This window comes from Lithobates pipiens, unplaced genomic scaffold (assembly GCF_037356315.1).
Source record: "Lithobates pipiens isolate NorthernLeopardFrog02 unplaced genomic scaffold, aLitPip1_a1.2 Scaffold_18, whole genome shotgun sequence".
NCBI classification, from domain to species: domain Eukaryota; kingdom Metazoa; phylum Chordata; class Amphibia; order Anura; family Ranidae; genus Lithobates; species Lithobates pipiens.
The window spans coordinates 351,807,009-351,821,721 of record NW_027507758.1 but is presented as its reverse complement, the minus strand read 5'-3'; the positions used below and the strand labels follow the sequence as shown (position 1 = coordinate 351,821,721).

The window sequence follows — 14,713 nt, the reverse complement described above, 5'->3', positions numbered from 1 at the left end:
GGACAAATACTTGAATTGCAACCTGTTAGAATGCAATCTACCTGACAACATAATTATTCACACTGACACACCAATATCAACATTTATTGGTCAGAAATAATGTTTTTTTGTAATTATTTTTGAGTACATGAAAAGTAGCAAAAAATATCAAATGTGGCCAATTAAGCAAGGTCTTTTGTAACGTTCATTTGTACCCATCAAGCCATGGATTTTTAGATATCAAATTATAAGCATATTATGCGAATCGATATCAGAAAAGTAACAGAACAACATGTTAAAGATATACTGTATACTAAAGCTAAAGTTTAGTTAAAATTGTTTTGGGAATATAGCATCAGGGATGAAAAGAGTCCTACATCTTGCTGGCTGCTGATTACTGTAAAAATCCTCCCTTCAGTGATACGGGACCCTCCTCACAACAGAGAACACTTGGTGCTGCCTGAGTTAACTGCTCAGGCTGTAACAGTGAAGGACTATGGTGCTCACCCTCCTCTTCCACCCCACTCATCCAGTCACAAAAGACCTTGTATAATCTTCACAAAATGCAAGACATTCTGTGAATGGAGGACAGATGGATAAATGACAGGATCCCTTACTAACATTCACTGAATGCTTTGCACTCTGTGAAAATAATACAGAGTTTAGGAAATGGAGGAGGACGGGAAGGGAAGGGTGGGAAGGGTGCATGAAGACAAGAAGAAAACTATGCAGAGTAAGAAATTCACCACTGTGAGCAGGATTTGGTATCACTAAAGGTAGGATTTGTGCCGTAACCTACAGCCAGCAGGATGTAGGACTCACATAACTATTAGAGGTAAGTTATGTCGCTGGTGCTGTATGCTCAGAAACATTTTTTAAACTTCAGCTTTAAGTGAAGGAAAAAGGTTTTACATCCTTGAAATACTGACCATGTATATACAATATAGAACAAACTATGAATCTGCACAACATTGGCTATACAATGCCATCTATGAACAATAACATTCATATTAATAGCTTAATTTTCCATAATTGTTTGTCTTACTGCTCACTGGAGCAAATACAGGGGAAATGTGAAATAAAAAAGTGATAATAGAATAATAACTTGGCTTCAAAATGAAAACGACTGATTGATTACAATAGTAACTGCTAAAAATGGTTCTTCGAAAAAAAAACATCGGAATAGAGATATTGGATCTGCCATAGCTGACGGGTTTTTGAATATAGTAAAAAAGAGAGAATTCACAACATAGCCACAGCCGTAAGTTAAGGGGAAACAAAAAAGAAAGGGATACTTACAAGGTATCCCTGGGTCGGACTTTCAAGGCATATGAAACAATAGCGAAGTAAAAAGAAATAACAATGTTTATTGAACAAAAAACAATATATGACTAGAGCTTTCAAAGAGTTAAAAATCATATATAATGATACAGAGTATACAGTAAGCCCTTGAGGGTCAACACGTTTCAACGTTAGGCTTCTTCGGGACACAATCAGGGTTTCAAAGGATAACAGAGGAGAGAACAGATCGCACTGTCTTGCAGGAGAGTGAACCTCGTACCCCGGTTCGGTTCGCACCAGAACTTTCGAACGGACCCCAAATTCGTACGAACGTTAGAACCCCATTGAAGTCTATGGGACTCGAACGTTCGAAATTAAAAGTGCTAATTTTAACGGCTAATATGCAAGATACTGTCCTAAAAAGGGTTTGGGGACCTGGCTCCTGCCCCAGGGGACATGGGTCAATGCCTAAAATGTTTTTAAAAATGGCCGTTTTGGCGGGAGCACTGATTTTAATGACGATTAAAGTGAAAAAAAAAGTGCAATATTCCTTTAAATATGGTGCCTGGGGGTGTCTGTAGGATGCCTGTGAAGTGCCACGTGTTTCCCGTGTTTAGAACAGTCCCTGCACAAAATGACATTAAACGGAAATATCACCATTTAAAACTGCTTGCGGTTTTAATGTTATATCTGGTTCCTGCAATATGATTGAAAATCATTGAGAAAAATGGCATGGGTAGCCCTCCCTGCCCATTACCAGCCTATTTGGGTCTTGTACGCATATTAAGGGGAACCCTGTACCCATATTTAAAAAAAGGAAATGCGTGTGGCCCCCAGGCCCTATATACTCAGAACAGCAGTATACAGGCGGTGCAAACAAGACAGGGACTGTGTAGGTTTGTTGTGTTAAGTTGAATCTGTTTGTAATTTTCAACTGGTACATTTTTAAAGTGTAGCTCCAGTCAAAAAAAAATTTTTTAAGCTTTTTGGAAAACATAGGGAAGTGTTATCACCCCTGTATAATTTGTTTTGTCGTCCATCTTTTTTCATCTCACTTGCTGTTGTCTCCTTCCGCTTGCAAGTAGGAGATGTTTGTAAGTTGGATGTTTGAAAGTAGGGGCCTGCCCTATATGCTCTGCAGAAATGGCGGAACAAGGTGTTGGTTTTGCCACAACATTGTAAGCCCTCAAAGTGACTCTTGGTGGGCGCTGGAGCACCCTGCTGTGAACGATTATATCAAGAATTGTAATTACATGCCATTGTTGAACAGTGGTAGAAAAATTGACCTTTGGTGGTTGTGGTGCTGGTGCCACAACACTATAAGTCCTCACCGTTACTCTGGGTGGGCACAGGAAGGGGCCCTCCTGTGAAATATTATATCAAGAATTGTAATTACATGTCCCTGTTAAACAGGGGCAGAAAAATTTGGCCTTAGGCACTGCTGCTGGTGCCACCACACTGCAACCTCTTCCATATACTCTAGTTTTATTGCAGGAATTAGCCCTGCTGCAAAGCATTGCATCAAAAATTGTACTTAAACGCCCCTGTTAAACAGGGGCAGAAAAATTGGGCCTTAGGCACTGGTGCTGGTGCCACCACACTGCAACCTCTGCCATATACTCTAGTTTTATTGCAGGAATTAGCCCTGCTGCAAAGCATTGCATCAAAAATTGTACTTAAACGCCCCTGTTAAACAGGGGCAGAAAAATTGGGCCTTAGGCACTGGTGCTGGTGCCACCACACTGCAACCTCTGCCATATACTCTAGTTTTATTGCAGGAATTAGCCCTGCTGCAAAGCATTGCATCAAAAATTGTAATTAAACGCCCCTGTTAAACAGGGGCAGAAAAATTGGGCCTTAGGCACTGGTGCTGGTGCCACCACACTGCAACCTCTCCCATATACTCTTGTTTGATTGCAGGAATTAGCCCTGCTGCAAAGCATTGCATCAAAAATTGTAATTAAACGCCCCTGTTAAACAGGGGCAGAAAAATTGGGCCTTAGGCACTGGTGCTGGTGCCACCACACTGCAACCTCTCCCATATACTCTTGTTTGATTGCAGGAATTAGCCCTGCTGCAAAGCATTGCATCAAAAATTGTACTTAAACGCCCCTGTTAAACAGGGGCAGAAAAATTGGGCTGATGGCATCAACCAGAACCAGAAATGTTCTTCCAACATATCAGCGGAGGAGGAAGAGGATAGACAATCAACATAACAGGACAGTCACTCAGCATCAGCATAGGCAGTCTTGAAGGGATGTGATATTTCAAAAAAAATTATTCTGTTACATCAGCTTCAGGTGCTTAGTAGCTGTGGGTGATCCAAGACTGATTCATCTTGATGAAGGTCAGTCGATCAACTGATTCGGTGGACAGGCGCACCCTGTGATCGGTAACAAAGCCACCAGCAGCACTGAAGGTGCGTTCCGAAAGAACGCTGGATGCAGGACAGGCCAGTAGCTCAATTGCATACTGTGCAAGCTCTGGCCAGTGATCCATCCTCAAGACCCAGTAAGCCAGAGGATTTTCGGTGGGAAAGGTGTCCAAGTCTGACCTTGCCCCTAGGTATTCCTGCACCATGTAAATCAGACGCTGGCGATGGGTGCTGGAACCGATCATACCTTGGGGCTGCGGACTAAAAAATTGTCTGAAAGCATCAGTCAGACGGCCACCTTCTCCACCGCTCCTTCTGACCGATGCCTCAGCAACACGTTGTCCAGGACCAGGAGTTTGTAACCTCCCAGTCTCTGGGAACGTGTTGCACAGACCTTTCTGCAAGGCCTCCCGGAGATGTCTCATCCTCTGCTCCCTCTGCGATGGCAAGATAAGGTCGGCAACCTTACCCTTGTACCGTGGATCAAGGAGAGTGGCCAGCCAGTAATGGTCCCTCTCCTTGATCCGAAGAATACGAGGATCCTACCGCAGGCTTTGCAGGATCAGGGAGGCCATGCAGCGTAGGTTAGCTGAGGCATTCGGTCCGGAGTCCTCTGGGTCACTAAGGACAACATGATCCGCAGCTACCTCCTCCCAGCCACGTACAAGTCCACGTGTTTCTTGGGACTGTAAATCATCCCTACAAGACTGCTGCTGCTGCTGCTGATGCTGAGTGCCAGCCTCCACCTCCATGCTGACACAATCATCCTCCTCCTCCTCTTCCTCCTGCTCATCCTCTTCCTGTGTGATGGGTGTCACAGCAGGAACACTGTCTGGATAAAGGGGGCCTTGAGAGGCAAGGAAGTACTCCTCTTCCTGCCTCTGTTCTGCCTCAAGTGCCCTGTCCATTATTCCACGCAGCGTATGCTCCAAGAGGTGGACAAGAGGTACAGTGTCACTAATGCATGCACTGTCACTGCTCACCATCCTTGTGGCCTCCTCAAACGGTGACAGGACAGTGCATGCATCCCTGATCATGCCCCACTGGCGTGGTGAGAAAAAACCGAGCTCCCCTGACCCTGTCCTGGTGCCGTAGTCGCACAGGTACTCATTGATGGCCCTCTGCTGCGTGTGCAGCCTCTGCAGCATGGCCAATGTTGAGTTCCATCTGGTGGACATGTCACATATAAGGCGGTTCTTGGGCAGGTTCAACTCCTTTTGGAGCTCAGCCAGCCGAGCACAGGCATTAAATGATCAGCGGAAATGCACACAGACTTTCCTGGCCTGCTTCAGGACATCCTGTAAGCCGGGGTACCTGCCCAAGAACCGCTGCACCACCAGGTTAAGGACCTGAGCTACACAGGGCACATGGGTCAGTTGTCCCTGTCGGAGGGCGGAGAGGAGGTTGGTGCCATTGTCGCAAACCACCATTCCTGGCTTAAGCTGGCGTGGCGTCAACCACCTCTCGGCCTGCCCCTGCAGAGCTGACAAAACATCCGCCCCAGTGTGGCTCCTGTCCCCCAAACAAACCAGCGCAAGCACGGCATGGCATCGTTTTGCCTGCGTACTTGCGTAGCCCCTGGAACGCCTACGGAGCACCGCTGGTTCTGAGGACAGAGCACTGGAAGAGGCCATGGAGGAAGAAGAAGAGGAGGGGGTGAAGGAGAGAGGTGTGTCACAACAAATAGTAGCATTTTGGAGGCGTGGGGGCGGAACAACCTCCAACACTACTGTACCTTGTCCTGCATCCTTCCCAGCTGCCAGAAGAGTGACCCAATGGGCCGTGAAAGACAGGTAACGTCCCTGTCCATGCCTGCTGGACCATGAGTCAGCGGTAATATGCACCTTACCGCTGACCGCCCTGTCCAGCGAGGCAAGGACATTGCCTTCCACATGCCGGTAGAGAGCCGGAATCGCCTTCCGTGAGAAAAAGTGGCATTTGGGGACCTGCCACTGAGGAACTGCACATTGTACAAACTCACAGAAGGGGGCCGAGTCTACCAACTGAAAAGGCAGCAGTTGAAGTGCTAGCAATTTAGCCAAGCTAGCATTCAACCGCTGGGCATGTGGATGGCTGGGAGTGAACTTCTTTTGCCGGTCCAGCAGCTGGGGCAGGGACATTTGCCTGCTATAAATCGGACGTGGGTGTACCGCTAGCAGAGTTCCCGGAAGAACTTGGCTGTGACACACCTAATTCTACACCTTCATTCCTCTCAGAGCAGGTTTCAGAGAGGACTGAAGGTCTAGTGGGGTTGGAGATGCCAGCTGATGAGGAGCAAGGAGAGGTCCGCTTTGTTCTTTGGTGTGGGTCTTTGAGGTACGCTTGCTAACGAGCTGCATGGCAGGTCAACATATGTCTGGTCAAGCATGTGGTGCCCAAGCGGCTGATGTTTTGGCCACGTGAGATACGCTTGAGACATATGTTGCAAATAGTAGCGGTGCGATCTGATGCACTCGTCTCAAAAAAGGCCCACACCAAAGAACTTTTAGAATAACGCGCAGAGGCAGCGCTCTGCACAGGCGGAGCTCTGCAGTGTGATTCAGTCGGTGTGCTGCCCCTAAGCTGGCCCCCGGAGGGCATCCTGCCTCGTTGGACATGTGCCTCCTCCTCCTCCTCCTCCTCTCTCCTTCCAGGCACCCACGTGGAGTCAGTGCCCTCATCATCCCCTCCCTTTTCATCGCTGTAGCAAACCTGGCAGTATGCTGCAGCTTGTGGAACATGACTGCCAGATTGCTGTCCTTCTTGAGCATCCCCTCTCTCTGCGCTCACACTACTGCCTTCCTCTATCTGAGTGTCATCATCAGAGCCCACAAAACACTGGGCATCCTCCTGGAGCATGTACCCAACACTGTGCTCAAAGAGTTCAGGAGACTCCTCAGGAGGACGTGGTGGGTCTAGGGAAGGAGTCACTGATGATGACATTGAGAGGAGGGAAGACGATGCGTTGGCAGCTGCTTTGCTAGTACCCTGAGACTGGGTGAGAGAGGATGAGGAGGATGAAGAGGGCTTGGTCATCCACTCTACCAAGTCGTTGGCATGTTGCGGTTCAACATGTCCAGCTGCCGAAAAGAAGGACAAGCGTGTCCCATGGCCACGTGCTGATGACAATGCACCGCGTCCACGACCAGCACTGTTGTCTCTAGACACAGAGCCTGCTTGCCCTCTTTTATCGGCTCGCGCCTGTCTGCCTCTCCTTGCTGGCCTTCCAGACATGGTAATGGCCTGAAGGGAATTGGGTAAAAAAGCAGTTGGGTAGTGTATATTGTGCTAGAGGCACACAACACCCACTAACTCCTGCAGATGCCTTTATTATAGAACACCAGAGATAATGGGGTATATACAGATGTATACTCTGCTGTGCTGGAAGCACACACAACTTCCAATAACTCCTGCAGATGGCAAGTGGGCTCAAATAGAGAACAGCTATGTAGGTGGATATAGCGGTATGTACTGGGTACAGAGCACGCAGACAGCACGCACTATCTCCTAACACTACTGACTGCAAGCTCTATTATAAAAGATAGATCACTAGCTATATAGGTGAGGTGAATATAGCGGTGTATACTGCGGTCAGGGCACGCAGACAATGACCACTACACAACAGCAAGATCGAAAATCGGCCGAAAACGATCGGTGTGTACTGTGTTGAAGGTACACAGAACACCCACTGCTTCAGACGCCAACACACTACACAAGGCCGCCGCGCTGGCGGCCTTATATAGTGTGGGGCGGGCACTACACAGCCTGAGCTATGATTGGCCACAGGCATCCTGCCTGTGGCCAATCATGGCTCTCCTCGCTGCTGGCGCTGCGATTGGCCAAGCATGCGGGGTCACAGTGCATGCTTGGCCAATCATGAGCCAGCAATGCACTGCGCCATCGCAGTGCATTGTGGGCCGTGAGCGCCACATGAATTAGGTGCGAACGGACCAAAATGTTCGGACTTCGCCGAACGGACGAACAGCCGATGTTCGAGTCGAACGTATGTTCGACTCGAACACAAAGCTCATCCCTACGTACAACAAAGCCAAGCTATCTCAGTGGCTACCGCATATAAAATCCTGTACCTAGACAGGTAAAATCATTGACACTCAAGGGCTCGCGGTATAAGCTGTATCATTATATATGATTTTTAACTCTTTGAAAGCTCTATTCATATATTGTATTTTGTTCAATAAACATTGTTATTTATTTATACTTTGCTATTGTTTCGTATGCCTTAAAAGTCCAACACAGGGATACCTAGTAAGTATCCCTTTCTTTTTTGTTTCCAACATGTGTTTGAAGATACAGGCTTTGGGTCCTTGTTTTACTACAGAGTAAGCCACCAACCCAATACAAGCAGGCAGTCAGTAAAGTATCAGAGTACAGGATATACAGTAGACTTACTGGTTGATTTTTCTTTCAGGTTGCAATATACAGCATATTTCTATCTAAAAGTGTATCTTGACATGTGCACAAAAACCTACATTTTTGTTTGTAGGAACTGTTTAGGACCCCTGTCAGTTTTTTTGTGGTCTGCATCCTATGGGGGGGGGGGGGGGGGGGGGTATATTGCTTTCTGGCCCCATGACACAGCAGGAAGTAAGAAGAGATCTCTTCAAGGGGATACTCATTTTAGACAGTTGTCACCAGAATAGATTTCCAGATTGGAAAAGGACTAACAGAAAGGTTGAAACTCACCAGCAGGGACACAGACAGCAGCATAAACTCTTTTTCTAACCCTTTCACACACAATCAGACAATTAAAAAAATAAAAACTTTGGGGTTTACATATACTTTAGCTGGCTTTAGCACTAGAATTTTGAACAAACATTTGTATGAATATTTACACAAATATTTATATGAAAACCCTTTGTACATTCGATGACTGGATGAATAGCGTTCAAAAGTACTTCAAAATGTTGTTTCCTTTTAACATTTGAATTTGGAATGAATTTGGAACAAAAATTGCATACATTATCAGAAATTTGTTCATTTGAGAAAAAATTTTCATCTTGCTCTTTCTAGTTACTGTGGTCAAAAATGAACATTGATATGACACAACTAATGATTAGAACATCAAACAATGGTTTTTAAAACCAAAAATGTTGAATTAAATTCTATTAGGGTATAACCAGCTTAAGGCTGCATTCACACTTGAGCTTAGCATCTTTCTGTCACAGGCTCTTTTTTATTTAATTGTTAGCCAATGCTAGCCACTACTGATATTTCAGGCATCCCTATTGGGGCCAAAAATCCTTGAATCTTGAAGATCAGAAGAAGCTTGAAGCTGAGAAGAAGCTTGTGTACTTTTTTGAGCTACTTTACAAACTTCAAGCTACAAGCAACACTACACTCAGGTATGAACAGACACAAATGAAAACCATGGCATTTTGGATGGTGAACTTTTTGGAACTTCAAGCTATAAAAAACATCCAGGTTTAAATAGTTTAAGCCAAACTGAATTTAGAACAACTATTATAAGCGTGGTAATTTTTTTTTCTACGTATGGCTACATTGTAGTTGACCAGTCCTTCTTATCATGGTACGGCTCCAGTGTCATTTACATTCAAGTTCCTACTAACATCATATTGTTAGACTTCAGGAAATAAAGCAATTCAAACAAAAGCAGCAGGATTGTTATTAATTCACATTGTGTGCTGTTGATATGTTATTTAAAGTAGTAATATTTTTTTGAAGCAGTAAGTAGTAAAGAACTATAGGGATATATTTTTCATATTTACTTTATCAAAACAGAACAGGTTTAGCTGCCCACACATGTTTATTCTGTCTGGACTGATGCAGAAGATACTCTTCTTCTTTAGTCGACTTTGAGCGTAAAGAATCCCAACTGTCAAAGCTGCTGGAATGATTGGACAAATTGCAGAGGTCAAAAGTACTAGAGATTCCACAATTATTCTCCCAGCAGAAACCTGTGATCAAATAATAACATTATTTAGAACATTTATTAATTAAACATGATCAAGGACAAAGATTCTCAAAGTGCTTATTGGACCTTGTTTATGAAGCTTTATTTTATGTCTCTCCCTTTTTGTCAAATGCACAGTAGTATAGATATTTTAAGCCTGGGGTGAGTTACTGAAGGCCATTTACTGGTTGACTGAGTTACACACAAACACCCAGCCAAGTTAAGGGGAAATGAAAGACAATAATTGCACAGCAATGCTGCACCTCCCCAGTCAACCTTATTTATATAACTAATGCAAAAGATCAAGTTGGTAAAAAGTTTAAAAGCAGGTATTGGGTGGGTCAAGTGTTCCTATGTGCCAGGGTGGCATTTGACCACTTCCCACTCAAGGCCATCATATGACGTCCTGGAATTTGCCGCCTTCCATCTCGCTGTGCGAACAGCGAGCCAGAGAAGGAATCCGCTGGCACCAGAAGTTCACCATAGTGAATACCAGTGACCAGATGGTCCCTGGCAATCTCTATGATCTTCGGGAGGGCAACATTATGATGTCACACCTGTGATGTCGAGGTTGTAAACACTGTTGTGTACTCAGCTGGAAAGGCCAGATTTGTTTTTTGATATTGGTCTTTTCTGCCTAGAGGAGAGTTGTGAGGTCTTATAAACCCCACATCCCTCCATGGAGAGTACCTGTCAAGCCCTATTCCTATTACTAGGGGATGTTTACATTCCTTGTAATAGGAATAAAAGTGTCCCAGGGTGCTCACATGCAGAAGAGAACACATACGTACGTCACGCTCACATATGTAAACGGCGTTCAAACCACACATGTGAGGTGAGATTTGACCTTCTCTGTAACTGTAAACTGGTAACCTATAAAAAATGTTTAAAGCGTCCCCTATGGAGATTTTTAACTTTGACGCCATTCTATGAGTGTGTGTAATTTTAAAGCGTGACATGTTCGGTATATATTTACTTGGCATAACATCATCTTTCACATTATATAAAAAAATTGGGGTAACGTTGGGGTTTTGTTTTTTTATTTATTTATGAAACGTTTGAAAATTTGTTGCGCAAATACCATGGTGACAAAAAAAATTTAACTTTTTACATGTAAATACAGTAATTTACATCTATACGCCTATATACTCAAGTACATGCACACAAGGGTAAAGGTTTACAAACATAAATTACAGCACTAACTGAATATTTAATTATCGGGTTACCTCTCACTGCCTCCTCTGATACTTGCAGGAAGGGAGGGTTGAAAAGTAAAGGGGTTGATCAGAGCGCCTGGATGGGGGGGGTGGTACAATTACTAGGAATGATCCCCCATGGCACCTTCTGCAGTGCAGTCAGTGTCCCTTCCTTGCCCTTCCACTGTCTTTCAGCTGCCACAGGGGGATACGTTCTAGTAATCGTGCCACCCCTCCCCCCATTTCTCAGTGCTCCCATTACCCCCTTCACTTTCCAACTTCCCCTTCCAGCAGCTTCTATTCCCCTGTGTGCCCACCTGCAACGCTGCCAGCTTTTCCTTCTCTCACATGCACTGGCTGCAGCTGCTGTGGAGCAAAAGGAGATTGGGTTCAGGATGGAAAGTGGAGGGGAGTCAGTAAATATATCATATTTACTAGCTCCTTCCTTTCCTAGTTGACCACAGTGAGCCATCAACACCGATCGCTCCTGTATGGATTCATAACTGAAGCATAGTAAACTGTGTTCACTGTGCTTCAGTTTGTTAAAGTAGAGGAAGTCGCTGTACATTTTTAGCTCATTCATCCCCAGTCCAGTTGTGGCTGCAGAGAAGGGAATTGAAGACTTTGTGCCCTCAATTGCTTCCTCTGCCTTAAAAGTGAGACATGGATTGGGCTGTAGATGTCAGCTGCCAGTGAGGAGCTCCAGGACATTGCAGCGCTGGAGAAAATGTGTATATAGTTCCACAATAGGGGCTCATTCTCACAGGTACTCTGGCAACATGAATGAGTGGTTTGTTCATGCAACTGGAGCTGCCTGTTAGGCTTGGTTCACACCTACAGCTGCGACCAAGTGCTGGCGTGTTTTTGAGTGCTTTTCATATGTAGGGCAGCCCTACCAGTGAGAAAAATAGAAAAGAAGCTCTTGACTGTTCCAATAGTGTGCCGCACCAAACCGCATGGTGCTGTGGTACCATACGGTTTGGCACACACAAAAATGCCTGGGTTTGCAAATGCATTTTAATGGCACAACTGCACATCTGCTAAATGGCAGCCCATTTCTATGTGTTTCAGATTTAGACTTACTATATGGGGACGCAGTGGCTATATACAGTATATACAGCTGCAGGTCCTAATTTGAAAGATGTTCAGGGGTGGGTAAGCAGCCCCAAATGCACACTGTCTGGGGCCCCATAATTTCTAACAGCAACAATGATTGTTGGCATCATGGGCACCAAGACCTGGTTGCAGAGGAGCAGGCTATGAGGACAGCAACAAGGGGTGGGGAGAGCAAAAATGCCCCCCTTGGCTGATCAGTGTCTGAGCTCCATTGGTGGTAAATGTATATTCCCTTCCTTGATAGTCCATGTCTCTAGCCCACCTTGGTAGTCAGTGTCTGCGTCATTCTTTGGTAGTCATTGTCTGTGCTCTCCTAGGTGGAATTTTCTGTGCCCCCTACAAGGGGAGCTCTTTCTCACTTACCACCAAGGAGTAAAAAAGGTGTTAAGAGAAAAAAAATGGGGTAATAAAACACACCTTTCTCAAGAACATCATCAAGAGCAGGGAGCTGCAACATGCAAGGAAAAAGGTGCCAAGATTATGTCAATTTAAATAGTATTATTTAACCCCCAGGATCGAAGTCAGCCCAGCTTCACCTTATTCACTGAGCTACAAAGTAAAAATGTACCTTGCTAAGTGAACAGCTTGTTCTTTAGTAAATTAACTCCATTGATCCTTAATTTACAAATGATTGTGTGCACCACCATACTTCATTAGGGTTATTTTTAAAACCACTTGACCACTGAGCACTTAAACACCCTTAATAACCAGACCAATTTTCAGCTTTCGGTGCTCTCACATTTTGAATGGCAATTACTCAGTCATGCAACACTGGACCTATATGAAATTTTTGTCCTTTTTTTCACACAAATGGAGTTTTCTTTTGGTGGTATTTAATCACCGCTGGGTTTTTTATTTTTTGTGCTATAAAAGAAAAAATACAGAAAATTCTGTAAAAAAATGAATTTTTCTTTGTTTCTGTTATAAAATTTAGCAGATTAGTAATTTTTTCTTCATACATTTTGGCCAAAATTTATACTACTACATATCTTTGGTAAAAATAAGTACAAATTGGTGGATATTATTTGGTCTTTGTGAAAGTTATAGAGTCCACAAGCTATGGTGCCAATATCTGAAAATTGATCACACCTGAAGTACTGACGGCCTATTTCAATTCTTGAGACCCTAACATGCCAGAAAAGTACAAATACCCCCCAAATGACCCCTTTTTGGAAAGACGACATTCCAAGGTATTTAGTAAGAGGTATGATGAGTTTTTTGAAGTTGTCATTTTTTCCCACAATTCTTTGCAAAATCAAGATTTTTTTTACTTTTTTTTTTTTTCACAAAATTGTCATATCAGTTTATTTCTCACACACAGCATATGCATACCACAAATTACACCCCAAAACACATTCTGCTATTACTCCCGAGTATGGCGATACCACCTGTGTGAGACTTTTACACAGCGTAGCCACATACAGAGGCCCAACATGCAGGGAGCGCCATCAGGCGTTCTGGAGCACCCAGGACAATTCTGACATTTCTCTCCTACATGTAAAAATCATAATTTATTTGCTAGAAAATTACATAGAATCCCAAAACATTATATATGTTTTTTTAGGCAAACACCCTGGAGAATACAATCGAGGTCATTTCAACTTTTTATCTCGCACGGTATTTGCGCAGCAATTTTTCGAATGCTTTTTTTTGGAAAAAAAACAGTTTTGTGCTTAAAAAAAAAAAAAAAACACAGTAAAGTTAGCCCAATTTTTGCATAATGTGAAAGATGAAGTTACGCTGAGTAAATAGATACCTAACATGTCACTCTTCAAAATTGCACACGCTCGTGGAATGGCGCCAAACGTCGCTACTTAAAAATCCCCAAAGGCGACGATTTACATTTTTTTTACTGGTTATATGTTTTGAGTTACAGAGGAGGTCTAGGGCTAGAATTATTGCTCTCGCTCTAACGTTCGCAGCGATACCTCACATGTGTGGTTTGAACACCGTTTTCATATGTGGGCAGGACTTATGTATGTGTTCGCTTCTGCATGCGAGCACATGGGGACAGGGGCGCTTTAAAACATTTTTTTTTTTTTTTATTGTTCATTTTACTATTTATTTTAGTTTGACTTCTTTTTACCCAAAAATAAATGTTTTGATCACTTTTATTCCTATTACAAGGAATGTAAACATCCCTTGTAATAGGAATATGGCATGACAGGTCCTCTTTACAGTGAGATATGGGGTCAATAAGACCCCACATCTCACCTCTAAGCTGGGAAGCCTGAAAGAAAAAAAAAGGGCGGGAGGGGGGTGTCTATGGCTGAGTATTGCAGGGTATCACCGACTATGGCTGGGTATCTCAGAGTATGGCTGGGTATCTCAGAGTATGGCATTGCAGAGTATTGCATTGCAGAGCATTGCAGGGTATTGGCGGGTGTTGTAGAGCATTGCAGAGTGTTGCAGGGTATTGCAGAGTGTTGCAGGGTATTGCAGGGTGTTGCAGAGCATTGCAGAGTGTTGCAGGGTATTGCAGAGTGTTGCAGGGTATTGCAGAGTGTTGCAGGGTATTGCAGAGTATTGCAGAGTAATGGCAGGGTATTGCAGGGTATTGCAGAGTATTGCAGGGTATTGCAGGGTATTGCAGGGTATTGCAGAGTATTGCAGGGTATTGCAGGGTATTGCAGGGTATTGCAGAGTAATGGCAGGGTATTGCAGAGTATTGCAGAGTATTAGCTGGCATTGCAGAGTATTGCAGGGTATTGCAGAGTATTGGCAGGGAATTGAGGGGTTAATTTTCGGTGAGCAGCGATGTGGGCACTGCAGATGCAGCCCACATCGCTGCTGACACCGATCTCTTCCCCCTCCGCTGTACCGATCGGTACAGAGAGGGGGAGGGAGGAACCGGCG

The 14,713-nt window shown here is 44.3% G+C and overlaps 1 protein-coding gene across 1 annotated transcript in view; it reads right to left on the bottom strand.

Annotated features, from left to right (window-relative positions):
- The window catches only part of LOC143988152 (putative cation-transporting ATPase 13A4), a 156,517-nt gene that overhangs the window by 49,024 nt on the left and 92,780 nt on the right, over window positions 1-14,713 (bottom strand). The window contains exon 12 of the mRNA XM_077487481.1: window positions 9,361-9,549. Within this exon, the coding sequence (XP_077343607.1) occupies window positions 9,361-9,549 (189 nt within the window). The remainder of the gene's footprint in view (window positions 1-9,360; window positions 9,550-14,713) is intronic.